General features: G+C 33.9%; 1 protein-coding gene across 6 annotated transcripts in view; it reads left to right on the forward strand.

The window, feature by feature from the left end:
- ZPBP (zona pellucida binding protein) overlaps nt 1-26,141 on the forward strand; it is an 87,506-nt gene that overhangs the window by 47,154 nt on the left and 14,211 nt on the right. The window contains exons 7-10 of one of the 6 annotated variants that reach the window (XR_013360604.1): nt 3,146-3,178; nt 3,703-3,880; nt 19,561-19,628; nt 25,001-25,115. Coding sequence is in view for 4 of the 6 variants with exons in the window: in XM_077864243.1 (XP_077720369.1) it covers nt 3,146-3,178; nt 3,703-3,880; nt 8,182-8,252 (282 nt within the window). In the remaining 2 variants the exon portion in view is untranslated. Of the gene's footprint in view, nt 1-3,145; nt 3,179-3,702; nt 3,881-8,181; nt 10,592-19,560; nt 19,629-25,000; nt 25,116-26,141 lie in introns of those variants that run through there. The other 5 variants (XR_013360605.1, XM_077864241.1, XM_077864243.1 and 2 more) reach the window with 5 other exon arrangements.

Consider the following 26,141-nt stretch of genomic DNA (forward strand, 5'->3'; position numbering starts at 1 on the left):
TCAATTCCATAGATCCATGCTGGGTGCTGAGAATCACAGCAAGTGTTAATTTTCTCTGTAACAGTGCTCTGAAATGTCCGGGCTTTGTGTGCCAGCTCCACTTTTTTCCCTCCCTTCTAAAGGAGGAGGTATTTTATGATTTTGCTCCTTCTATTATAGTCTATAGGGTCACACCAGCTATGCTAATGGTTACTTTTCTCTTTTCCCTAAAGCAGTGCACTTAGATTTAGGGCCAGTGGGTACAGGTACCATTGTCCTCCCTCTTAAAGGTCAACCATCGTGTAGGAATTTACAGAGGAGGTTTTGCTATCCCCATCCTTCCACTCCCTCTTCCCCTTCCAGCTCCTTTTATTCCCCAGCTTTTGATAGAGAAGCTTTCTTGTTATTTTCCCTTTGTGACTAAATTATTTTCTTGGTTCATTTTTTTTACTTAGAGTTTTTTTCTTATTCCCCTTATCTCTGTAGGCTGCTAAGTTAGAACATTCTGGAATGCTTGGATTGATGTGAAATCAATCAGGAATTTGGCTACAATTACATTTGCAATTGTCTCCTCATTTTTAGCCTCCCTGTCTCTCTCTCTCTGTCTCTTCCTTCCTTTCTCTTTTCATTCTCTCTCACTGTTGAAATGTAGAAACAAGGTCTTTGTCCTCTTATGTTCAGTGAGATGATTTGTAGCAGGAGGATTTTTCAGGATATCTACTAATCTGTATGTTTGGAAATGGAAACCTTCCTGTATTTTTAAATGTCATTTTCATACTCCCATTGCCTGTGGGCAATTAGAAATATGCTACTTTAAAATTTTTAAATATAACTGTTTAAATCCCTAATAATTTCAAAACAAATTACAGTTTGCCTTCAGTTCTTAAGAGCCTAGTTTTTCTTGTGCAAGTTTCAGTTGTTCTCGAACCACGACCACTGCAGTGACATTGCTGAGTGAAGAGTAGACTCTCTTTTGTCTTTTGCTTCAGGATTAAGTCATCTCCACACTGCAAAGTTAAATTATTCTGTTCTATGCGCTGGAATTCAGTATGTATCTCTGGAAAGGATTCCAACTTTCATAAAATTTAACTGTTACATAAGTTTTTATTTTCTTTCTTTTGCCTTTGGTTCTGCTTTGAAATTGAACTTTATCAAAAAAAAAGAAGAAAGAAAGAGAAAGAGAAAGAAAGAAAGAAAGAAAGAGCGAGAAAGAAAGAAAGAAAGAAAGAAAGAAAGAAAGAAGCAAGAAACTGAACTTTATCTCATAGTTCTGTGCCCAGTTCACTAGCATATGTGTACAGCATCCATGTTACAGTGTTCCCACCACAAAATGGACAGCTTTGTGTTTCTGTTCAATAATTTTTTATAGTTCTCCTTTGGGACCTTGTCTTAGGAGACATGACATCCTTTCTGTCACTTGCTCGCTGACCACCAGTATCACTGGTCTTTCCTATGCAAACTCACAGTTCTTTCCATTTCATCCAAGATACCTTTAAGCTTCTATCTCCTTTGTTTCTTAATTCCATCCCCATTTGAAGACCATAGTTATTTTCCACAGAGATTTCCAAATATAGGTGTAACTTAAAATTTCTAGAGGATTCTAACTTATGAGTGTACTATCTGTAACGCCTGGTAGATAGTAGCTCTTCCTAGTGGATAGTAGAGCTCTAGTTGGACTTGGGTCTTATGTAATGTGTGCTGTGTTGCCTGTTGTGGAACTCCCATGACGTTAGGTAGTTACTGCTTTCTAGGCTTGCTGGACTAATGTGGAGTGGATATTAAAGCCTTTCCAGGCACCTTTACTCACTACCTAATTTGGCATGGTCAGTGGAGCAGATTGTGGTATTTAAAATAAGCTATTCAATATCTCTTTTATGGAATTCAGATATTTTATAGACTGCTCATTATTGAAATAGTAATGGTTTCTTGTTCTAGTCCTCTAATTAATTTATCCAGTCATTGTAGAATATATTCCTTCCATAGATGCTTAATCATATTTTAGTTTTCTGGGGGATTGTGAGGGGAGGAGTAGCATGGACTAGGAACTCTGATATTTATTCAGTCAGATTAATTCTTCATATCTGAGACCAGATAATTGGTGGAGAGTTTCTAGAAGTATGATTTGTTCTTATACTATCCAATTTGGTTGAAAATGTTTTACATTAAAATCCATAATTCTAGGGATCCCTGGGTGGCGCAGCAGTTTAGCGCCTGCCTTTGGCCCAGGGCACGATCCTGGAGACCTGGGATCGAATCCTACATTGGGCTCTCAGTGCATGGAGCCTGCTTCTCCCTCTGCCTATGTCTCTGCCTCTCTCTCTCTCTGTGTGACTATCATAAATAAAAATTTTTAAAAGAATCCATAATTCTAAAAAAAAATCCATAATTCTTACCCAACTCAGAGAATTTGTCAATTTCACCCATTGGTATAAATAATTCCATGTCAACCATAAACATACTTAATAGAAAACATTTAATTAATGATTTAGCAGTCTTTTGCTTTCTTTTTATTTTTGTCAAAGAAGATATCTATCTTTATTCTTTTTAGAGGGAGCATAAGAAATAGCAAACTGTTTATGTGATCATTTTTGTTCCTATCAGTTTTTCCCATATCTAGCATCATTGATTTTTTTTGGGGGGGGTGGGGGTAGGGGAAGTAGTATTAGGAAGCTGAGTGATTATGATTGTGTCTCTTGAAACTTTTAATTATGGCCTGGCATTTAAATATAGTTAATTGGATAGCATATTTATATCAAATTAGTTTTTAAGTACTTTCTTAACCAAATTTTTTTTGTTTTTGATCAAATAAATAGCAACAAATTTACCAAAATTTATCAAAAGCAAACCATTTAAACTATAAAAAGTTGGTGAGTAGTTGACTAATAGAATAAATGTTGTATATTTACTTTAAATGCAATATATTGCATAACATTTGTACAGTTACAATCGTCATGCAAGGAATGTAATTTGTAAGACGTTTGAAGAAATCAGTATGTTGTAGCCACCTTCATTCGTTATAGATTGGCATGAGTCCATTTGCTTCTGACTGCATTAGAAGTTAGAAGGGTAAAATGGAGGAGAATTAACTGGCTTGTAGAAGGTTTCAACTCGTGGACCTATCTCATGCTTTAACACTAAAAATCATAAGCCTCTTGTTAATTTTCAGGTTCAGCCCAGAATAATTATTACAAGCATAAAGGTAATTATAGATCAGAGTGATGCCATAATTATTTTATAAATTTAATTTTGGAAATTTTAACATTTGCTGTATTTCCTGTTTTTAAACCTAATTTCTCTTTGTGGAAAGAACAGAGGGTATTTCTTTTGAAAGGGTATGTATGCTTTTTAAAGATACTTAAAGTACATGTTTTTTAAAAATCACATTAATTGTTGGAGTACATTTCTTGGAGAGGTTTCATTTCAAAAAGCTGTTTTGATTTTTCTCATATGCCCATCCATATATTATTCAAAATCTAAAGAGACCAAAATGTTGGTTATATATCTGAATGATTTCTTTGTGTTGTATTTGAAGTACATTTGGAAATTTGATGTTTATAGGTGACATCTTTTAATTTTCACATGTGTTATTTATGTCCTATGAATATAGGATAAAGGACCTCAAGAATTTGTTTTCAGTGCTTCTAAGTACATAAGCACCCTTATTTGTTCTAAAATTACATTTATTTCTGATAATAATTTTCTCATATTGTATTTCAATTTTAGGCTAAAAATCTTATAGAGAGATTTTTTAATCAACAAGTAGAAGTTCTAGGCAGACGTTCAGAGCCATTGCCTGAAATATACTATATTGAAGGTACTCTCCAAATGGTTTGGATTAATCGCTGCTTTCCAGGGTATGGAATGAATACCCTGAAACATCCAAGATGTCCTGAATGCTGTGGTATGTAATGAACTATAATTTCATGGTTTATACTTATGAACTCACTTTATAATGCCTAAACGAATGCCTATTATTTATTCTTACTGTCATATAGATATTTCTTTAGCTCATTTGAAGCAGTATTTGAAAAGACTATGTGAATCTGAAGATCTGAAAGAAGAAAAGCTGGCTTAATTTCAGCCTTTGTATTAATATTTATGCTAAAGGGGTTGGTTGGAAGTGTTAGGCAGTGGCCTGGAAGGAAAAGCAAAGAATAGAGTCAGAGCTACTTACCCTAACAGGAGCTGAGTGACATATTGTTTGGAATCAGTTATGGTTGCGTTTACATTTGTGTAGTCTAGACTAGGTATATTTTTACCTTTTTTAAAATTTAAGTATGTGGAGTGTTTTATTACTAGTTGTTTTTTTCTGACTTGATCCTAGCTCTAATGAGCCACTCTCTGGCTTTCATCTGTCTTTTTCTTATTATTGAAGAAAGTTCTACAGAGGCTATTTAGGATGAGTTAATTCATGGATTCCACATTTTCAAATTTTTATATTCAAAAGTTGAGTGAGGCAGTTAATCTTCAGTTTTAAAAGGCTTGCATATATCAACATCAATAAATTAGTACCATTATCATTTGGTCTTCTCTCTTTTTTTCTCTTTTCTGCGAGCTCGAGTCAGATCAAAATCTTTTTCCTATAATAGAGCACTAAATGTTCCTTTTGCTTTGTGTATTTAATCTGCTAGATTTTACTTTTAGTTTTTTTTTTTTTTTCTGGCTTAGTTTTCCTTAAAGGATATGAAGTTGACAAAATGTACTTGGAAAGTTATCTTAGGAAATAGGACACGGATTTCACAAACAAAACACTATAACATATGCCAGCTTTGTAGCTGTTTTGATGATCTGTGATTATGTATATCACTTTATCACAGAAATGATGAAGAAAGCCTGGAAAACCAAACAGTGAAACCAGAACCTGATAGTTTAGCTGTCTAGTAAATGCATTTATATTTTCCCTTAATAAAGACCTAAGATAAATGAAAAAGTTTAAATGTTTGCGTCTCATGAATTCCAAGGATTTTGGAATAATTAAACATAGCTCTTTCAAGTGAAATAATAGAACTGAACCCGTGAGAAGCAAAAAATTTTTACTACTAAAATTTTTTGCATTTATAAAATTTGGATAATAATGTAGCTGTCAGATTCCCTCATTTTACCACATAATTATAACATTCGGTTTGTTAAACGTTGTACTGTTTGATCCAGTTCATTAAGCAGTTATTTTATTCCTGACAACAGACCCCATGGGGGGTATGTAGTGAAACTTAAAAATCTCAAAAATTTTTCTCCCTACTATTTTGCTTTCCCAGAAATATGGCCTCTGTCCACAGAGTTTAGAGACACGGGAGATACATCTGTGGAATAGTTAGGGAACAAAAGCAGGAGGGAAGAGAGTGAGGAGATACGGAGGAGACTGAGATAAAGGTGGGTGGGCCACAGGGGGTGTGATGGAGATACCACCTGCCTTCAGGAGGATGTGAGACTGGAGGGGCTTTGAAGATGCAGCGGTAGCATTTACTCTCCAAGCTAGAGCTGGAAGAAGCAGCAGATTTCTGGGGGAGTTCTGTGTAACCGGGTGAGAGGACTGGTGGCACAGGAGCTGTGGCCTTGGCGGGGCTTACAGAGCACAGTGGAAGAGTTCAACTTTAGCGTGCCAGCATGAGTCACATCTTTGAATAGAGGCGAGAAATACAATGTTTTTTAAAAATTTTATGGGATCAGTGAATGGGTGACAGGCACTGGGTGTTATTCTGTATGTTAGTAAATTGAACACCAATAAAAAAAAAAAATAAAATAAATAAATAAATAAATAAATAAATAAATAAATAAATAAATAAGTGTTATTGGGTAACTAAATGTCCATATAGAAAAATATATGTATTTTTTTAAAAATAAAAATATTTTTAAAAAAGAAAAAAAAATTTTATGGGATCATTATCATTGCCCAGTATACTTATTAACTAGTGATTTGCTAAATTTCATCTCATGCCATCATACAGTAAATATTTTAATTTAGAATTACCTTTATACTGTTATCATCTGTCAGACAAATGAAGCAGGACTGAGCTTGCTTTCTGAATGGAGCACAGTCTAACGTGTCTGTCATATATGGTGGTTTTTGTCTATTTTACATGAAGCCATCAAAATTTTTGAAGAGCATATACTACCCAAAAGGACATTTAAATCATTCTTTGATTTGGAAGGCAGTATAAAATATAACACTAGTTGTAAGACAAAATTAACATTTTAAATGAGCTTAAAATCCTTTTGAGTATAAAATGTAATACTAGATAGCAGCAAATAAAACCTTGTATGTTTCAAGTTTATGTTTAACAAAGAAGATTGATTGGGGCATGAATGTTTGTTACATGAGACAAAATTACATACTTTTTTAGCAGTTGGTGAAGTGAGCAGTGGTGTTTTCTTCTCTTTTGGATGTCTTCTGCGAGTTTTACTTATAGATGACAGGTGAACACTGTATATTAACTAGTGGAGACTTAACATTTTCACCTGTGTTCTCATCCTCATTTCTCATTTGCTTAGCATTTAAAATTAATTTTCACTCTAAATTACTTCTCTAGTTTTACATTTAGCATTTATTATATGCATGATTTGTCAATCATTTTGGCACTGAAAAGGATTCTAATTAAATTGGGAATTATAGATGTCTCATAATTTCATAAATTATATTGCAAAGATAATACAACCAAAGACCAGCTAGAGTATTCTGATAAAATTTTTTTAAAACAAAGATTCTGAAATAGGATTTTCTTGGTAATTTCTATAGTTTTTGTTATTTCTGTAAAACTCCGTATGTCTTGTTTTTATCTTTCTCCATTTTATTCTTATCACCTCAGAAAAACACGTGTATGTTAAATAACATTTTTTGACATAATATCCCACTTCACCTTCTTTTTTTTCCACTTTAAACTATGGTAGTGGTTTTAAAAATCTGATGTGTATCAAAATTACCTAAAGATTTTCTCAAAAATAAGTCAAGGTATGTGAAGCAGACATCTGCATCTGTCATAGGCATTTTAGGTGATGCTGAAACAAGTAGAAGTTTGAGATTCCTGGGTATCAGCATTGGCATGGCAATACCTGGTAAAATGCTTACCGTACCCTTAGCTTTGGTGTGGTAATACCTTGGGGGAAGTGCTTGGGTAGTAGCCTTGGAAAGGCAGTATCTAGGTAAGAGAACTTTCCTTCTACTGGGAAACATTACTTTTCACTGACTGTTGCAAATCCAATGTATAGTTCAATAGTAGTTTATGCAATATCATTAATTTCTGTTGCCTTCTTTATACATAAGATTTGCTGTTATACATTCACTTTTGGGAATTCTAGGAAGACTCAAGCAAGGAGCTCTTTGATAGTGATATAGTGTCTGTGTGAGCAGTCAGAAGTAATTAGATTACAGGTTAGAGTATTCAAACATCTTGAGATGATTTTATTAATAAAGTGATTTTATTAATAAAGTCCTGTATACCTTTGTTCTTCATGTAGTGAAAGTGAATTGTTTAATAGGTACAGTTGTTTTTAATAAGATGTTTTGGATTCTGAAATTTATTCTGCTAAGACATGCAACCCTCAACCTTTGTTTTAATTTTAAATCCAAAACCAAAAAATAAGCTGATATTGACAAAACACAATCAAAGGCAAGAAGTCTCACCACATACACAGCATTCATTACATGATGATAAAAGGATAAATCTACCAAAGTAGATATAATAATAAAATACTGCTAAATTTGTGATTACTTAGTAAATAACATATGTTTTAAATACATAAAACAAAAATTGTCAGAGAGGTAATGCCAAGCCATATAGAAGAACAATGAAATTGGACCCAGTCAAAAAATCACCTCCAGATGTATTATAGATGTAAATACATGAAGAAAAACTATAAATATTTTAGAATATCATGTAGGAAATTATCATCATATCTTTATGATAAAAAAAAAGATTTTCCAAAACACAAAAATCCTAAGTTAAATAAAAAATGAGTGATAATTTTTTCTACTAAATTAAGTATTTCTGTTTATCAAGACAGTGCAGAGAGAGAAAAGATAATCCACAAAATGAGAAAATTGTAGTGGATATAACCAACAAAAGATTAGTACTCAGAACATGTAAATTAAAAAAGTCAAAACAATTTTTAAAAATGGGAAAAGATTTGAACGAGTGTACTTCACAAAAGAGTAATTCCACATGATCAATGGATACCTGAAAATATATTCAAACTTTCTGTCATCAGGGAAATGTAAAGGCAGAATGAGATCCTACTGCACAACTCTGAGATGGGCAGATGTGAGCAGCCCTGACTGACTAGGTGCTGGAGAGGGTGCGGAGCCCCACAGCCTGCCTGCCTCAGGGGACGTCCTGCCACTTTGGAACACAGCGTGGCGGGGCGGTGACTGCGGTGCACACACTGTGACTCGCATTCAGCTCTTATGGAAGGAGGTTTCATCCCAGCCTGTTTCCTAATAGCCCCAAACCAGAGACAGCCCAAATGTCCACTAATGGTAAAACGTATGAATAAACAGTGATCTGTTCCTACAATGGAATGCTTTACAGGAGTGATGGTGAATGAGCGGGGATCACAATCCTGTGGATCCATTTTATAAACATGGTCTGGGAAAGAAGCTGACCGCCGCAGAATCCACGTAACAGGCAGGGCTAACCTCTGTTTTAGAGATTCATTTGTGAGTGCCCAAACTCTCATGCAATCCAAGGAAATTAGTACACCCAACCAGAAGAGTGCTGGCGTCTGCAGGAACGGAGGGAGCGTGACTGAAGGGGGCAGAGGAGGAATTTGGGGGGGAAGCCAGATTTCTATGTGATGGCTTACACTGTTTCTGGACAGGTTTCATCATGTTGTGCAGTTATGTCTTTTTTTCTCTATTTCATAATAAAATGTGAAAAAATATTAAGTTTTCCCCCGAAGCTTGAACACCATTGTTAGAGGTGAAGGAAAAAAAATTGTGTGTTTCCTCTAATAGTTCCAACTTATCGTTTCTGTTTAGTGTCACTTGATCTTTGTCTTCATAAATTTATAATTTTAATGGAGCTATTAGAAGTGTTTTGTTCAATGGTAATGAGATTATTATGACTTATTATCTGTTAACCATTCAGTTATAAACATAGTTCTGTTTTACTCTGCTGCCTTCATACTAGTTTTATTTATTTAAAATGGCTAACTAAAAATTATTTTTCAGCATTTTGTTTATGTTGACCTTTAGATTATTTCCTAGTTTTACTACTGTAATAAAGGTGATTTACAATTACATTTAGCGTTTATTTTTTGAGTTATTTCCTTGTATGAATTTACAGGGATGTGATAACTGATTTTTAAAAAGTGAGCATTTTGACTCGGATATTTTTGGTAGATTTTATTTCAGATTAAGATGTTCATCCTATCTTAACCTTTCTCACAATAGAGGTGTAATTAGACTTGTTGGAACTACTTTTATTGGACTCTGAGCATCACTTCCTGAACAATAAAAAGTGGACTTTAATTTTTTTATTATTTTTAACTATTTATTTATTTATTTATTTATTTATTTATTTATTTATTTATTTTTTAACTTTTTATTTAAATTCAGTTTGCCAACATAGAGTGTAACACCCAGTGCTTATCCCATCAGGTGCCCTCCTTAGTGCTCATCACCCAGTTCACTCCATCCCCTCACCCTCCTGCCCTTCTGCAACCTTTGTTTGTTTCCCAAAGCCATAGAAAGTAAGGCCTGTGTCCCTCATGTCACTAAAATCCTCCCTTAATTGGATTGCAAGGAAGACTTCACCCAAAAAGTGACTCTTGAGTCGAGCCCTGTGTGATAAGAAGCAGGTCATGGCAGAGATCTGTGAACTGAGTTTTCTTGGCAGAGAGAAAACGCAATTGGGATTTTATCTGATAGGGATTGCATTGAATCTATAGGTTGCTTTGGGTAGTATTACTATTTTTATCTTAATGGTATTAAGTCATCTAATCCAATAATACAGATATCTTTCCTATTATTTACATCTAACTTGATTTCTTTCAGCAGTGTTGTGTAATTGTCAGTGTACAGGTCTTCTACCTCCTTACTTAAATTTATTTCTGAATATTTTATGATGCTATTGTAAATTATTTTTAAATTTCCTCTTGAATTGTTCTTTGCTAATTTATAGAAATGCAACTGTTTGTATTAATGTGCAACTTTGCTAAATTTATTAGATTCTTAGGAATTTTTTTTAGAGTCATAAGATTATGTCACCTGTGAACAGAAATAATTTTCTTCTTCAGTTTCAGTTGGATTCCTTTGCTTTTCTTTTTCATATCAGATTATACATATTTATATGTTGAATATAAATGGCAAATGTGGATGTCTCTGTTGATTTTGATCTTGGGGAAGCTTCAGTCTTTCATTGTTGAACATGGTGTTACCCAAGAGTTTTTCACATATGGCCTTCAACATGGTTAGGAACTCTTCTTCTATCCATAGTTGATTATCTTTGCCATGAATGTGTGTCAACATTGGGAAAATGGTTTTTCTGTATCTGTTGAGATGAGCATGTGTTGGGTTATTTTCTCCCTTTATTCTGCTAATGTGTATTATTACATTGGTCAAGTTTTCATATGTTGAGTCATTCTTGCATTCTGGGAATAAAACCAACTTGGCCATGTGTATGATCCTTTAATAAGTTGCTGAATTTGGTTGCTTTTATTTTGTTGAGGATTTTTGCATCTATACTCATAAGGGATATTGAACTATATTTTTCTTAGAGTGTCTTCGTCTGGGTAATTCTAGCCTTATTAGATTTAGGAGGTTTTCCCTCATCTACAAACTGTGGATGAGTTTGAAAAAAAAATTTTGTGTTACTTTTTGAATTTGGTAGAATTCACCAGTGAAGCCATATGATCCTAGGCTAGGCTATTCCTTCTGGGCAAGTTTTTGATTACTGATCCACTATCTTTTTTTTTTTTTTTAAGATTTTATTTATTTATTCATGAGAGACACACAGAGAGAGATTGGCAGAGACACAAGCAGAGGGAGAAGCAGGCTCCATGCAGGGAGCCTGACGTGGGACTTCATCCTGGGTCTCCAGGATCATGCCCTGGGCTGAAGGCAGGCGCCAAACCACTGAGCCACCCAGGGATCCCCCTGATCCACTATATTAATAGTCACATGTATATTCGGATTTTTTATTTCTTTATGTGTCATTTTTAGTGGATGTGTGCTTCTAGAAATTTGCCTGTTTCATCTAGGTTATTCGGTTTATTGGTATACAGTTACTCATAATATAGTTTATATAATGTGTAAAATCAGTGGTAATGTTCCTGCATTCCCTAATACTGTGATTTTAGTGTCTTGAGTCTTCTCTCATTTAATCTTAGTCTACCTGAAGTGGTCAACTTTGCACATCTTTTCAAAAGAACCAACATTTTTTTGTTGATATTTCTCTATTGTATATATTATATGTATACATATATAATATATGTATTTACCTCACCTTTCATCTTTATTATTTCCTTCATTCTGCTGGCTTTGTGCTCAGTTTGTTCCACTTTTCCTAGTTCCTTAAGCTAAATGAGTTTATTAATTTGAGATCCTGCTGCTTTTTTTATGTATGTGTTTAGAATTATAAACACACTTAGCACTCATTTTGCTGCACCCTATAAGCTTTTTGGTATATTGTGTTTTCATTATTATTTATCTCATAGTATTTATTTTCTTTGTGTTTATTAGTTGATACATTGATTAATAATATACTGTTTGATTTCCAGGTATTTGTGAATTTTCTAGTGTTCTTAATTTACTTATTTTTAGCTTCATTCTGTTGGGATCAGAAAAGATACTTCATTGATTTCAATCTTTTAAAATTTATTAACTTCTTTTTTTGTCACCCAGCAATGTAGTCTGTAGTGGAGAATGTCCTGTGTGCATTTGATAAAAATATGTATTTAGCTACTTTGATGCAGGCTTCTATGTATGGCTCTTGAGTCCTATTGGTTTATAGTTTTGTTCAAGCCCTGTATTGATTTTTTGTTTGGTTGTTACTATTAAATGTGGGGTTTTCAAGTCGTTATTTTGTATAACTCTTTTTCCATTCAATTCTGTCATTTTGCTTTAATATTTTGGGACTATTTTATTAGGTGCAGTGCACGTATGTTTATAATTGTGTCTTTATGATGAACTGACATTTTCCTTCATCAATATGTAATGTCTCATCTTTTTATTTTGTAACAATTTTTGTTTGTCCATTTTGTCTGATATTAGGATATCCACCCCAACTTTCACTTGGTTATTTGCATATAGTAACTTTTTCTGTTTTTTTTTTTTTTCCACTTTCAGCCTATCTGCATCTTAGATCTATTTGAGTCTCTTGTGGATAACATGTCACATAATTTTTTATCTGCTCTGCCAGTATCTATCTTTTTATTAAAGAGGTTAATTTACTTACATTTAAAGTTATTACTTATAAGGAGGGGCTTCAGAGGTTTTTTTTTTTTTTGATACATGTTTCTTGTATTTCTTAAAACTTTTTTTGTACCTTATCTCTTCCATTCATGCCTTCTTTTCTGTTAAGTTGATTTATTATGGTGACACTTTTTGATTCCCTTATTTCCTTTGTATGTATAGCATACTCTCTGATTACAACAGGGATGACATATGACAACCTAATTTTATGACAGTCTAATTTTAACTGATACCAACTTAAATTTATTCAAATATAAAAGCTGTACACCCCCTTTAAATTATTTGTGTCCTAAATTGTATCTTTAATACTGTATACCCCAAACAGAGATATATAATTATTTTTATGCATTCGCCTCCTAAATCCTTTGGAAAATAAAAAAAAAAAGTGATTATAAATAAAAATAATTATAATAATACCTACATTTATACTCCTCATGTATTTACCTTTACCAAAGATCTTTATATTGTCACCTGGCTTTGAGTTATTTTTCTAGCATTCTTTCATTTCTACCAGGACTCCCGTTAGCATTTCTTATAGGGCAAGTATAGTGATAATGAACTCCCTCAGCTTTTCTTTCTCTGGAAATAGCTTAATTTCTCCCTCATTTTTGAGGGGCATAATTACCAGATACAGAATTTTCAGGTAATTTTTTTTCCTTTTAGCTCTTTAAGTATATCATGTGACTTTCTTCTGCCCTACAAGATTTCTCCTGATAAGTTAGCTGATAGTCTTATGTAGGATCTCATGTACATGATGAGTAGCTTATGTATTGGTTCTTTCAATAATTTTCTATACTGTTACCTTTCAACAGTTTGGTTTTAATGTGTGTCAGCATGGGTCTCTTGAGTTTGTTCTACTTGGATTTGTTAAGTTCTTTCATTTGTAAATTGATGCATTTCTTTAAGTTTTTTACCATTATTTTATTGTCTTTCCCTTCTCCTTCTGGGATTCCCATAATTTCAACTTCCAGGTCTCCTGCAAGTCCTTCTGATTCTATTCATTTTTCTTTATTTTTCTTTCTATAACTTGGACTTGATAATTTCAATTGTCCTATCTTCAGATTCACTGATTCTTTCTTATATGTACTTATATCTGCTGTTCAACTCCTCTAATCAGTTTTTATTTCACTTACTGTGTTTCAGCTACAAAATTTGTTTCCTTTTTATGATTTATATTTTTTATTGTTATTCATGTTTTTTCTCATATACCATCTTCCTCCGTCTTTTGTTCTTTGTAATCTTTTAAGCTTTTTAAACATAAGATAGTTTTTTAAAGTCTTTTTTCTAGTAAGTCTGAATTCTAGGCTTCCCTCAAGAATGACTTCTATCAGTTTATGATGTTCCTTTGAGGGCACATGGTTTTTTTGTGTGTTTGTTTCTTGCATGTTTTTTTTTCTTTTTTAATTGGGCATTGGAATATTATAATGTATAGTCTACAAGTCTGTTCCCAGCCTCCCCTCTGCAACTTTGGGCATCAGTCGTAAGCCCCATGCTGTTAACCTGGGCTTCTCATCAACCGGCTGTAGATTGGAGGTTCCAACAACTTCCTTAGGTTTGATTAATATACTAGAGTAGCTCACAGAACTCAGGGACAACTATTATTTTATGTTTATTAATTTATTAAAGAATGTGACAAAAGATCTGAATCAGCAGCCAGATGAAAAGATATATAGGATGAGGACCTGAAGAAAAAGAAGCTTCTGTCCATGTTGACCTTGCAGCCTACCTTAGTAACACAAGAAAGCATTCTGAGTACACAAGTGTGGAAGCTCGTAAAAGAAAAAGATCAAAAAGTTGTTCTCATAGGTTTTTATAGAGGTTTCATTACAGAGTCAGATTTTTCCCTTTCACCACTTTGAATATATCATGCCACTCTCTTCTGGCCTGCAAAGTTTCTGCTGAAAAATCAACTGGAGGTTTTATGGGGTTTCCCTTGTACCTAATTATCTGCTTCTCTCTTGCTGCTTTTAAAATTCTCTTTGTCTTTAATCTTTGCCATGTTAATTATTATGTGTCATAGTGTGGATTTCCTTGGATTCATCTTGTAGGGAGAGCTCAGTAGTTCCTGAACCCAGGTGTCTCTTTCCTTCCCCAGGTTAGGGAAGTTTTCATCCATTATTTCTTCAAATGTGTTTTCTCCTCTATCTCTTTATCTTCGCCTCCTGGGCCCCTTGTAATGCAAGTTTGTTCACTGGATATTGTTTCAAGAGATCTTCTAACCTATCCTCATTTTTTAAAAACCTTTTTTTTTTTTTTTTTCCTGTTCAGCTTGGGTGCTTTCCAGTTACCCTATCTTCCAAATTGCTGATTTGTCTGCATCTGCTACTCTGCTGATTCCCTCCAGTATATTTTTCATTTCAGTTATTGTATTCTTTTTTAAAGTGTATTCTCTGACTGAACTACCCAGGTGCCCCACATTTCAGTTATTGTATTTCTCAACTCTGTTAGATTCTTTGTTATATTTTCTTTTTGTTGACGTTTTCACTGAGTTCTTATACTCTTCTCTCCAACCCATCTTTATGATCATTACTGTAAATTTTTTACCAGGCATACTTCTTATCTCTGTTTCATTGTTTTTTTCCCTGAAGATTTGTCTTTTTCTTTCTTTTTAGAGTAAATTCTCATCCTCTCATTTTGCTTGACTTTTTGTGTTTCTGGGAATTAGGTGGAACAGGTACTTCTCCTAAACTTGAAAGAATGGTCTTGTGTATGGTCATTCCCTCTTTGGGTTGTGTGTGTACCTGCTGACTGTGGCTGGCATGGCTGGGGGTGCTATGGTGTGGTGACTAGAGCTGAAGTTGGTGTGGGTCAGGTGGTCTTAGGGCTCTCCATGCAGAGAATACCCTGTCAGGACACCTGAAGTGTATGGAAGCCAGTGGGTCCTGGGGCTCTGTATACGAAGGGCACCCTTGCAGGATAGATGATGCTGAAGTGGGCGTCCTGTGTTGTTCTATGCCAGAGGTGCCCTGATTGGGTGGCTGGAGTTAAGGTGGAGTGTAGACCAGGAGTTCTGATGTGCTTTGCGCAGGGACAGGTGGAGTTGAGGTGGTGCATGGATGGTGGGCTTGGGGCATGGGGTCACCCTGACAAGAAGGACAGCTGTTGCTCTGGTTCTTTCTTAAATATTTTTAAGGATCTTAATTTTTTCCCCCTTTGCTCCTTTTCCACATCTCTACTCAACTGCCAAAGAATACTTTTCCCTTTTATTCTTTTTTCCCTCCTCAAAAAAAAAATATGCTTCTTGAATATTTGGAGATTTTCAAAATTTAATTTGGTACTGATTTAATCTACGGTAGTGAATTAACATACTCTGTGTTAATTTAATCCATATATTTATAGTTATTTTATTGGAAACATGTATATCCTGCAGTTATTGAGTGTATTGATTTATAAATACCAGTTATGTCCATGTATTTGATACTGTATGTTTGTTAATATATCTTATATTCACATGGATTTTTTGTTTTCTGTGAATCTTTGTTGTCATTTACCAAGATAAAATAGTTAAAATTCTCAAATACTGATTTTTAAAAATAATTTCTGACATTAATAAAACTACTCCAGATTTTTATTTGTGTGATTTTTTTCTAGACTTTTCACTTCATTTTGAGTTTTTTGTTTGTTTTTGTTTTTTTGTTTGTTTTTTAGAGAGAGAAAGAGAGAATGAGCAGGGGGACAGGCAGAGGGTGAGAGAATCTCAAGCAGATATGGAGATGGAGCCCAGCTCAGAGCTTGATCTCATGACCCTGAGACGATAACCTGAGCCAAAACCAAGAGTCAGACGCTTACCTGACTGAGCCACCCAGGGGCCCTAACCTTTTCATTGAAGTAATTAATGTGTGTCTCTTCTATAAGGAATTATAACTAAGTCTTCAAGTTTTAATCCTTTTTCGACAGTGTCTTTTAATCCATTTAATCTATGGTTGGATTTAAGTATACTGTAATATGCTGTATTATTCACTTAAGTATAGTGTTTTTATCAGTTTCAAAGGTATTAAGAGGTGAGATGTAGACAGTATCCTTTTGAGGGACATAATTGAACACACTACAATCTGCCTTTTAGCCCTCAAATATTTTTGACTATACCACTTTGAGATACATTCCCCCTGTCCCAACATCCTCTAAAATTTCATACGATTACATCAACTGTATGTCTAAAATCTCATCTAAATATTAGTTCAAAAATTCCAAATTATCATTATATAAGTCACCCAAATTATGTATGGTTGTAACTCCAGGCATAATTAATTCATCTTGGGGTAACATTTCTCTCTTCTGTGGACATTTGAACTTAGAAAAAAATTATATACTTCCAAAATAAAATGGTGGGATAGGCATAAGGTAGACATTACTATTTTGAAAAGGGAGAAACTGGCAGAAAGGGGTCAACAAGTTTGAAACTCAGGAGGGAAAATTCTATTAAATTTCAGGGCTTTGGAATAGACCTGTGTAGCTCCGTCCTCTTCCCATGGGACTCACAGAGGTACTAACTCCGTGGAGTCTCCATTGTCCCAGATTCCAGGCCTGTGGCTTTGCTGGGTCAGCCTCTGGGCAGGGGACACATTCATGTCAGTCATTCTTTTTTATTGAAGGGTAGCATGTGTTTGAAGATAATAATGCCAGCCATTTCCTGCTTGTTGTAAACATTTGGAAATCTAACAGACCTCTTTAATTTTATCTTGTCTGTATCCCCTTTAGTCCAAGTTAGCCATGTTTCTGCTGTGAAACATTCTCAAAAACTGGCAGATCTTCTGTGTATGTCCTGGGTATTCACACCATTCATCAAGACAGACAGGTTTTGTGGAGACCCAGATCTTTCCAGAATAGCTATGTATCGATTCCAGATTTCTTCTAGGATAGTTGAGTGGATCTATGAGTCACAGACCTAATTTCAGTGGCAAAAGTTTATCTAGCCATACCATCATTCTCTCCAGAGCTTGCTTTTCAGCAAGTGAATTCCCTAGTTTTAGCATCTTTTGCAAGGTGGATAGGCCAAGAACCTTTCAAATCTTCAGGTGCTGACTCTATTTTGCTTCTCAGTACAATCTTCAATTGATCTCTTTTCTCCTGCATTTTACTATAAATAACAAGGCAAAACCATAGTACACCTTTTATTTTGTTTTGTTAGGCAATATTTTTTTTTGTCTTCTGTTTTTTGCTAAAAATTCAATTTTTTGAATACAGAAGGCTATTCAGGTTATCTTTTGGGGGGCAGCATTTTGATAATTTGTATCCTTTAATACCCTAGTATTCCTTTAGTGGCACCTCACGGATTTTCACATGTTGTGTTTTCATCTTTATTTATGTCAAAATGTTCATTTCTCTTTTGATTCTCCTTCCAGCAATCAGTTACTTAGAAGTGTATTTAATTTCTAAATGTTATGGGAATTTCCAGAAGTCTTTCTTCTATTGAATCCTAATTTAATTCAGTTGTTGTTAGAGAGCATACTTTACATGATTTGAATACTTTTTAGGTTTATTGACATGTTTCATGGCCCAGCAAATGGTATATTTTGGTAAATGAACCATTTATACTTCAGAAGAATATGTATTTTTCTTTCATTGGGTAGAATGTTCTCTAAATATCAAATAGGTCAGTTTGGTTGTTGATGTTATTTGAATTTCCTATATCCTTTTTTTTTTAAAGATTTCATTTATTTATTTTATTTATTTATGAGAGAGACAGAGTAGAGTGAGAAAGAGAGAGGCAGAGACACAGGCAGAGGGAGGAGCAGGGTCCATGCAGGGAGCCCGATGTGGGACTTGATCCCGGGTCTCAGGATCATGCCCTGGGCTGAAGGTGGTGCTAAACCGCTGAGCCACTCAGGCTGCCCGAATTTCCTATATCCTTATTCATTTTCTGTCTATTAGTTATTTAGAGAGAGGTATTTACCTGTCTTAGTAAATGGATTGTCTATTTCTCTTTATAGTTCTATCAATGTTTTTTTCATTTCTTTTGAAAGTTCTGCTCTTTGGTACATAAATGGGTAAGGTATTATAGCCTTCTGTTTGTATTAATATTCTTATCACCATAAAGTAATTCCTTATAATGCTCTTTCCCCTGTAGTAGTTTGTCTAATGTTAACATTGCCAAATAAGTATTAAAGATTTCTTTTTATTAGTGTTGACATGGTTTATCAGTTTAGGGTTTCACCAGAGAAATAGAATCTGTGTGTGTGTGTGTGTGTGTGTGTGTGTGTGTGTGTGTATATATATATACACACACACACACACACACACATATACATGTATATATGTATACACACACACACACACACACACACATATATATATATATATATATATATATATATATATAGAGAGAGAGAGAGAGAGAGAGGGAGAAATCAAGAATTGGACGCTTAAGCACTGAGCCACCCAGGTGGCCCAACATCCATTTTAGTTTTACATGTATCACAAATCTCACACCACATTGTTAACTATTTTTATTAGCTGATTATCTTTTATGAGGATGTAAACAATAAGAAAATCTCATGTATTTGTATTTACCCATATAATTACCATTTCCAGTGCTGTTCCTTCTTCACATAGACCCACGTCCATCTGCAGTTGATTTCCAGTGGCCTGAAGGACTTTATTTATTTATCCTGGGGTGACTCTGCTGTTGAAAACACTTCATCTTCTTAAATATTTCATTTTCTTCATTTGAGCTATTTTGTTTACTGGATATAGAAATCTAGGTTGACCGTTTTTCTGTTCTTTATACATTTTCCTAGTGTTGCCGTGTCTTGTAATTTGAATTGTTTCCAGTGGGAAGTGTGCTGTCATCTCAGTGTTGTCAATGATGTCTTTCTGAGCATCCTTTGAAGAGTTTCTCTTTGTCCCTGCTTGTATGAATGTGCATATGTTGGGCCTTGGTTCAGTTTCTTCATGATTCTTGTGCTGGGAGTCTGGCTCTGAGTGTGTTCGATCTGTGGATACCCAGTGCTCTTCAAATTGACATTTTTGGCATGGAAAATTATTTTGCTTTATTTATTGAAATAGTTTTTAAGTACCCCTTCTCCTTTAGAGACTCCTTTAGAGACCCTTGTCCTTTAGAGCTTGACTGACATTTTCTCATGGCTTTTATTGATTTCTTCATAAAGTTTTCTGTGTGTTTTATACTGGAGTTCCAATTGTTGCCTCTTCACACTTCCTTGTCTTTTCTTTGGCAGCGTCATATTGGCTACTAAGCCTGTCCTGTGTACATTTTCATCTCACACATCTCAGTTTTGACCTGCAGGTAATCTAAACACTTTTTATATCTTCCATGTATTAAGTCTTGAACTTACTGGAATATTGCTATATAATTGTTTTAATGTTCTTTTCTCCTAGTTCTCACATGTTTGTTCATAGGTCATGGCAATTTATTTTTCTTTTTATTATGAGTCATATTTTCTTGCCTGTCATACAGTTAATTTTTCACTGAATGCCAGACATTATGCATATTTTTTGTTGTTGATTATTTTTGTATTTCTGTATTTTTATGTTAGTTTTGTTCTGCCATAGAGAAGTTGTTTTGACCATTTCTGATCTTGCTTTTAAGGTTTATTAGGCTGAACCAGAGTTCAGTCTAGGCTAGTTATTCCCTGTATTGCAACAGTTTCTGTTGACTAAGGCCATGTGCCTATCATTCATGAGGGTTTCCATACTGACTCATGGTAATACTGTGCACTGAAACCAGCGCTGCATGAGCACTGGGTACTATTAGAGTGTGGTGATGGAATCTAAAAGCTCATGTCCTAAGAAAACAGTGGAAAGCTGTGTGTTTTAGGACTAGCCTCAGAAGTCACCTTGTGTCACTTTTGCCATACAGAGGTCTAATCAGGTTCAGAGGGAGGTGACACAGTCTCTGGTGCTCAACAAGGTCACAATTTAAGAATGTATAGGATGGGATATATTGTGTTTGCCATCTTTGGAAAAGTCCTATATATATCCATTTACATTTTAGAATCAGCTGGTCAATTTCCATTTTCAGTAAGTGTGATAGAATTACGATTTGGAGAGAATGTGGCTTTGTATTCATGAGCTATTTTATTTTTTTCATCATTATTATGGTATTATTGACAAATTGTATAAGATGTACAACCTGATGTTTTAATAATGTGTACATTGTGAAATCATCACCACAATCAAGCTAATTAACATATCCATCAGCCTCCCATTATCTCTCATAGGTACCACTTTGTGTGTGTGTGTGTGTGTGTGTGTGTGTGTGTGTGTGGTGGAATCACTTACTATCTATCCCTTCAGTAAATTTCAAGTATGCAATTCAATATTATTAATTATAGTTACGTTGCTATATTTTGATCTCTAGAAATTAGTTCATCCTACATAACTGATGCTATTAATATCTCCTCATTTCGCCTACCAGCCCCTCACAACCACCATTCTCCTCTCTGCTCCTTTGAGTTGGACTATTTTAGATTCTGCATGCAAGTGAAATCATGCAGTATTTGTCTTGCTATATCTGCTTTATTTCAGTTAGCTTAATGTCTTCTACGTTCATCCACATTGACATGAAGAGCAGAATTTCCTTCTTTTTTTTAAAGGCTGGGCAATATTCCATTGTATATATAAATCACATTTTCTTTATTCTTTTATTCATGGATGGGCATTTAGGTTGTTTCCATATTTTGACAAAATATTTGCAAACCATGTATTTGCTAAGGGGTTAATACCCAAAATATATAAGGAACTCCTACAATTCAATAGCATAAAAACAAGTAACCCAATTAAAAACCAGGCACATGACCTGAATAGACATGCAAATGGCCAACAGGTATATGGAAAGGTATTCAAAATCACCAGGGAAATGAAAATCAAAACCACAATGAGATATGTTATTACCAGTAAGACAAAAAATAGTCACAAATATTGGTGAAGATGTGGAAAAAAGAAACTCTTGTGCACCATCGGCAGGAATGTAAATTGCTATAGCTATTATGGAAACCAGTGTAGAGGTATCTTGGTTCCTTTAGGGCTTCTTAAATTTCTCATCAATATTTTGTCATTTTCAGTGAGAATGCCTTACACATTTTTTACTCTATGTTAAGTTGGACTTTTTAATTTAATTTTCAATTGCTGATTGTTAAAAAATGGAAATTTATTTTGTATATAGGATTTATTTCCTATGACCTACTAAACTTAGTTATAGCAGATAATTTGTAGACCTCTATGATTTGCTATGTAAACAATCATACAGTTTAGCAAATAAAGCATTACTTATTCCTGTCAATCTTTGTGCCCCCTATTTCTTCTTTTCCTCTTGCAGGGGCCTTGAATAAATATTTAATTTAAATTATGAGAAAGAATATGCTTTTCTTGTTTCTAATCTTAGGAAGAAGACATGCAGTATTTCACCTTGAAGTATGATACTAGCTGTAGGGTTTGTCCTTTATCAGATTAAGAAATTCCTATTTATTCTTAGTTTATGAGTTATTATAGATGAGAATTGGATTTTGTCAGCTGCTTTTCTGCATTTATTAAAATAAAAGCATGAACTATATTTAATCTTTAAAAATATTTATTGAACTTTACATTCCTTGGACAAACTCCACTTCATCATTACATATTGTTAGATATAACATACTAATATTTTAAGGAATTGTATTTATATTACGCATTTTATTATAATTTATTTCTCGGTTTTAGTAATCAAGGATATTCTGGCCATTAAAAACAAGTTGGCAGTGTTCTTTCTCTGTATTCTGAAAAGTTTTATATATGTATGTATGTATAGTACATATATATATTACATGTGTTTGTGTATATGCGATATATATGTTCATATATATATGTAATAATAATTTTTTTCCTTAAGTATTTTATAGAATTCACCCAATGAAACCATTTGCATTAGGAACTTTATTTGTGAACAAATACATATGGCGGTTTTTCAGAGAGCATGTGCAAGTGATGGGGAGGGGCACAGGGAGAGGCAACGAGAGACTCTTAAGCAGGCTTCACGCCCAGCGTGGAGAGAGATTTGGGGCCCAATCTCAGGACTCTGAGATCATGATCTGAGTCCAAATCAAGAGTTAAGATGCTTAACCAACTGAGCCAGCTGGGCGCTTTGGGAAAATATTTTTTTTTTTTGGGGGGAAAATATTTTTTAATCAACTTCATTAAGATGTCTGATAAGTGCACACATTTTAATTTTAAGGTAAACATTTTAATTTCACAGTTTAGTGAGTTCTGATGTATATATTCATTGATTTAACTGATATGACTATGAACATACAGAAATTTCTGTTCCCCAAATTATTCCCTTATGCCATTTCCTATCACTTACAACTACTTATTAAATGTAACTATCCATTCAACTCTTCAAAGGCATTTGGGTTGTTTCCAGTTTTGGCTATTGTGAACAAAGCTTGTATGAACATTTCTGTATGAGTTTTTGTGTGGAGCTATATTTTTGTTTCTCTTGGATAATACATGAGAGTTAAGGTGTAGGGTAATATGGTAAGGTATGTTTAACCTGTTAAGAAACTCCCAAAGTTTATTGAGTATTGATTGAAAGATTTTCATACCCACCAGCAAAATATGAGATTTCTACTTGTTTCACGTTCTTGCAGTCTTAGTATTGTCCACTTTTTAAATTTTAGCCATCTCAGAGTGTAGTACTATCTCATTTATAGTATAATTTACAGTTACCATACAATTGATGGTACCAAGTATCTTCTAATGTTCTCTTTGAGCACTTACACATATTCTTTTGTGAATTGTTCAAACATTTTCTTCTACTCCTTTATCAGGTCATTTTTCTTCTCAACGTTCACTTATAAAGGTTCATATATGCTGGAAATAAAGCGTGTATTCTTTTGACTTTCTGTATGGTATCTTTCAAATAACAGAAATTTTAATTTTGACAAAACTAAATTTCTCAATTTTTTTCTGAATGGCTCACAGATACTGTGTTCATCCAATAAATTTCTGCTTATCCCAAATTTATGAAAAATTTTTCCTGTTTTCTTCTAAAAATATCGACCTTGTCTAATGTGGTCTTACTAGACACAGTTATTGCACTGAGAATTTATTTTTTATTTTTAGGATTTTTTTCTTACCTAATAATGTCACATAAGAATAAAGGCAGTATGACATTTTTGTTTAAAGTTTCTATCCCCTTTGTTTTTATTGCCACATTAATCTTGACTGTCACATTCTGAAAAGGGCTGAGAAGTGGTGAGAGTTGGCATCTTTTTCCTCTTCCCCTTGTCATGATCCACAGGCTTTCCCAGTTAGATGTGATACTAGTTGGAGGCTTTTCAGAGGTTCCATTGATTGATGAAGGAAATTTTCTTCCAGACCCTATTTATTTTTATTTGTGATTATGAATGAAGTTGAATATTGTCATGTTTTTTATACACTATTGAAATAATCATATATTTTTTATCTGTTATCACATTTATGATGCATTGATGGATGCACAGATGTTGAACTGACATTGTATAAGCTGACATAATGTAAACTACAAGTGATCATCATTTATAATTTCTATATATCACTAGGTTTTATATGCTAACAGTTACGGATTTTTGTATCTATATTCTTGAGGGACTTTGGTCTATAGTTTTGTAAATATTTATAAAATTTTAGTATTAGGGCACTGCTGTTTAAAAAATGAATTGCAATCATTCCTTCTTCTTGCTTTTTCTAAATAGTTTGTGTAAAATTTATATAATTGTCTCCTCAAGTGCTTAAGTCTTCATTGAAGCTATCTGTACCTGGAGGTTTATTTTTGTTTGGTTTTGCTTTTGGTGTGAAGGTGTGTGTGTGGCAGAGAATTATTATGGCTGTTTGGAAATAAATCCTTTTTTTATAATGGTATATTTCAAACATATAGAAATATAGAAAATGATATTGTAAACAAGTATGCACACATATCATTCCAGCAAGCAAACAAGTATGTCATCTGTTCAAAAAAAAATTTATATTGTCACTTCATATTCTAAGATTTAAGGCAATTTAAATACAAAATAGCTGAAGCCTCCTATTAACCAGGCCTCTACAGTCCATTGTCTTTTCTTTCTGCGCAGATAGATCTGTTGTCAGAATTTGGTATTTTTTATCCCAATTCAGGATATTTTACTTTTAACTTTTTTTTATTTCAGTAATCAATAATGACAGTATTGTTTTGCATGGTAATGACTAAATACACATTGTCTTACCTTAACTTCTATAACTTGCTTTGTTTGGGGCTCAACTTTGATTTACAATTAACTTCTCATTTTGAAATTATACAGTTTATTGACTTGGACATGCATATATCCATGAAACTATCACTACAATCAAGAAAAGGATCTTTGCATGGTGAATTTTGCTTATGCCCTTTTGTAATTGATACTACTTTCACATTCATTCCCGAACAGATACTGATGGGCTTTGTGTCACTATGTATTAGCATGCGTCTTTATAACTCTCCGTAAGTGGAGTCATGCAGTATATAATGTTTGACTACTTTCACTCAGCATAATGATTTTGAGATTCACCAGTATTATTGTACGTATTCATAGTTTGTTCTTTATTGCTGAGTATGGATATACCGTTGTATGGATATACCGCATTTTGTTTATCCATTCACCTGATGATGGACATTTGGGTTGTTTCCAGTTTTAGGCCATTACAAATAAAGCTGCTATGAACATTCCTGTACAAGTCTTTGTGTGGACATATGTTTTCAGTTCTCCTGGGAAAATACCTATGACTGCGATTGCTGGGTCATACGGTAAGTGTATGTTTAACTTTATAAAAAAAAAAAAGCCAAATTATTTTCTTAAGGCTCTACAATTTCATGTTCTGCCAGCAAAGTTGGGAAGTTCGAGTTATTCTAAATCCTTTCCAAAGCACAGTATGGTCACTCTTTTTCATTTTAGCAATTCCATTTGTGTGTGTTTGTGTGTGTGTAGTGGTATCTCATTGTGGTTTTAATTATCAGTTTCCTTTTAAAAAGATATTTTCAAGCTCCTATTGGATATTGGTATTTGATTTGCACAGTATCTATTCAAAGATCTTTCCCATTTTTTAAGTGGATTCTTTGTCTTACTGAGTTGTAAGAGTTCTTAATATAGTATAGACAAAAGTCACTTTCTAATATACGGGCTTTCCCCACTATCTTAAGTTTCACTTTATGCCACTTTGCTTTGATGAAAGACCTGCCTTAGAACTGGTTTTCGGTAACTGAAGAACATCCAAGAGGATTTCCACTTCTGTGAAGTGGTAGGTGCTTCTTTGCTTTATACCATTTCATCCTCCAAATGTTTCAGTGGCACACTCTGCTTTCAGATAGTGAGGGGGACCTGTATTTGCCATGAATGTATTCTCCTAGACTGTAGCCTGCTTTTTCTGTTCTCAGAGAAAAATCTTGAAGTCCGACTTACTAATATTTTTGTTCAGTGGTTTACGTGTTTTTGTGTTCTAAGCTCACAAAGATTTTCTCTTGTGCTTTCCATTTAGTACTTTCAGGTTATACATTTAGGTCTGTGGTCCATTTTGAGTTAATGTCCATTTGGTATAAGTAATGTTTGGTGATTTTTTAAAATATTTATTATTTATTTATTTATTTATTTTTTAATTTATACCATGCAGATATCCTGTTCTGGTGATCAAGCACTATTTGTTGAAAATTTTTCTTTCTCCATTAAAATTTCTTGGTACCTCTGTCAAAATTCAACTGGTATCTTTGTGTAGGCTTAATTTTGCTCCATCCATCCACATGTCTATTATTTCACCAATACCAAAGTGTCAATTGTTG

Source organism: Canis aureus, chromosome 21 (assembly GCF_053574225.1).
Source record: "Canis aureus isolate CA01 chromosome 21, VMU_Caureus_v.1.0, whole genome shotgun sequence".
NCBI classification, from domain to species: domain Eukaryota; kingdom Metazoa; phylum Chordata; class Mammalia; order Carnivora; family Canidae; genus Canis; species Canis aureus.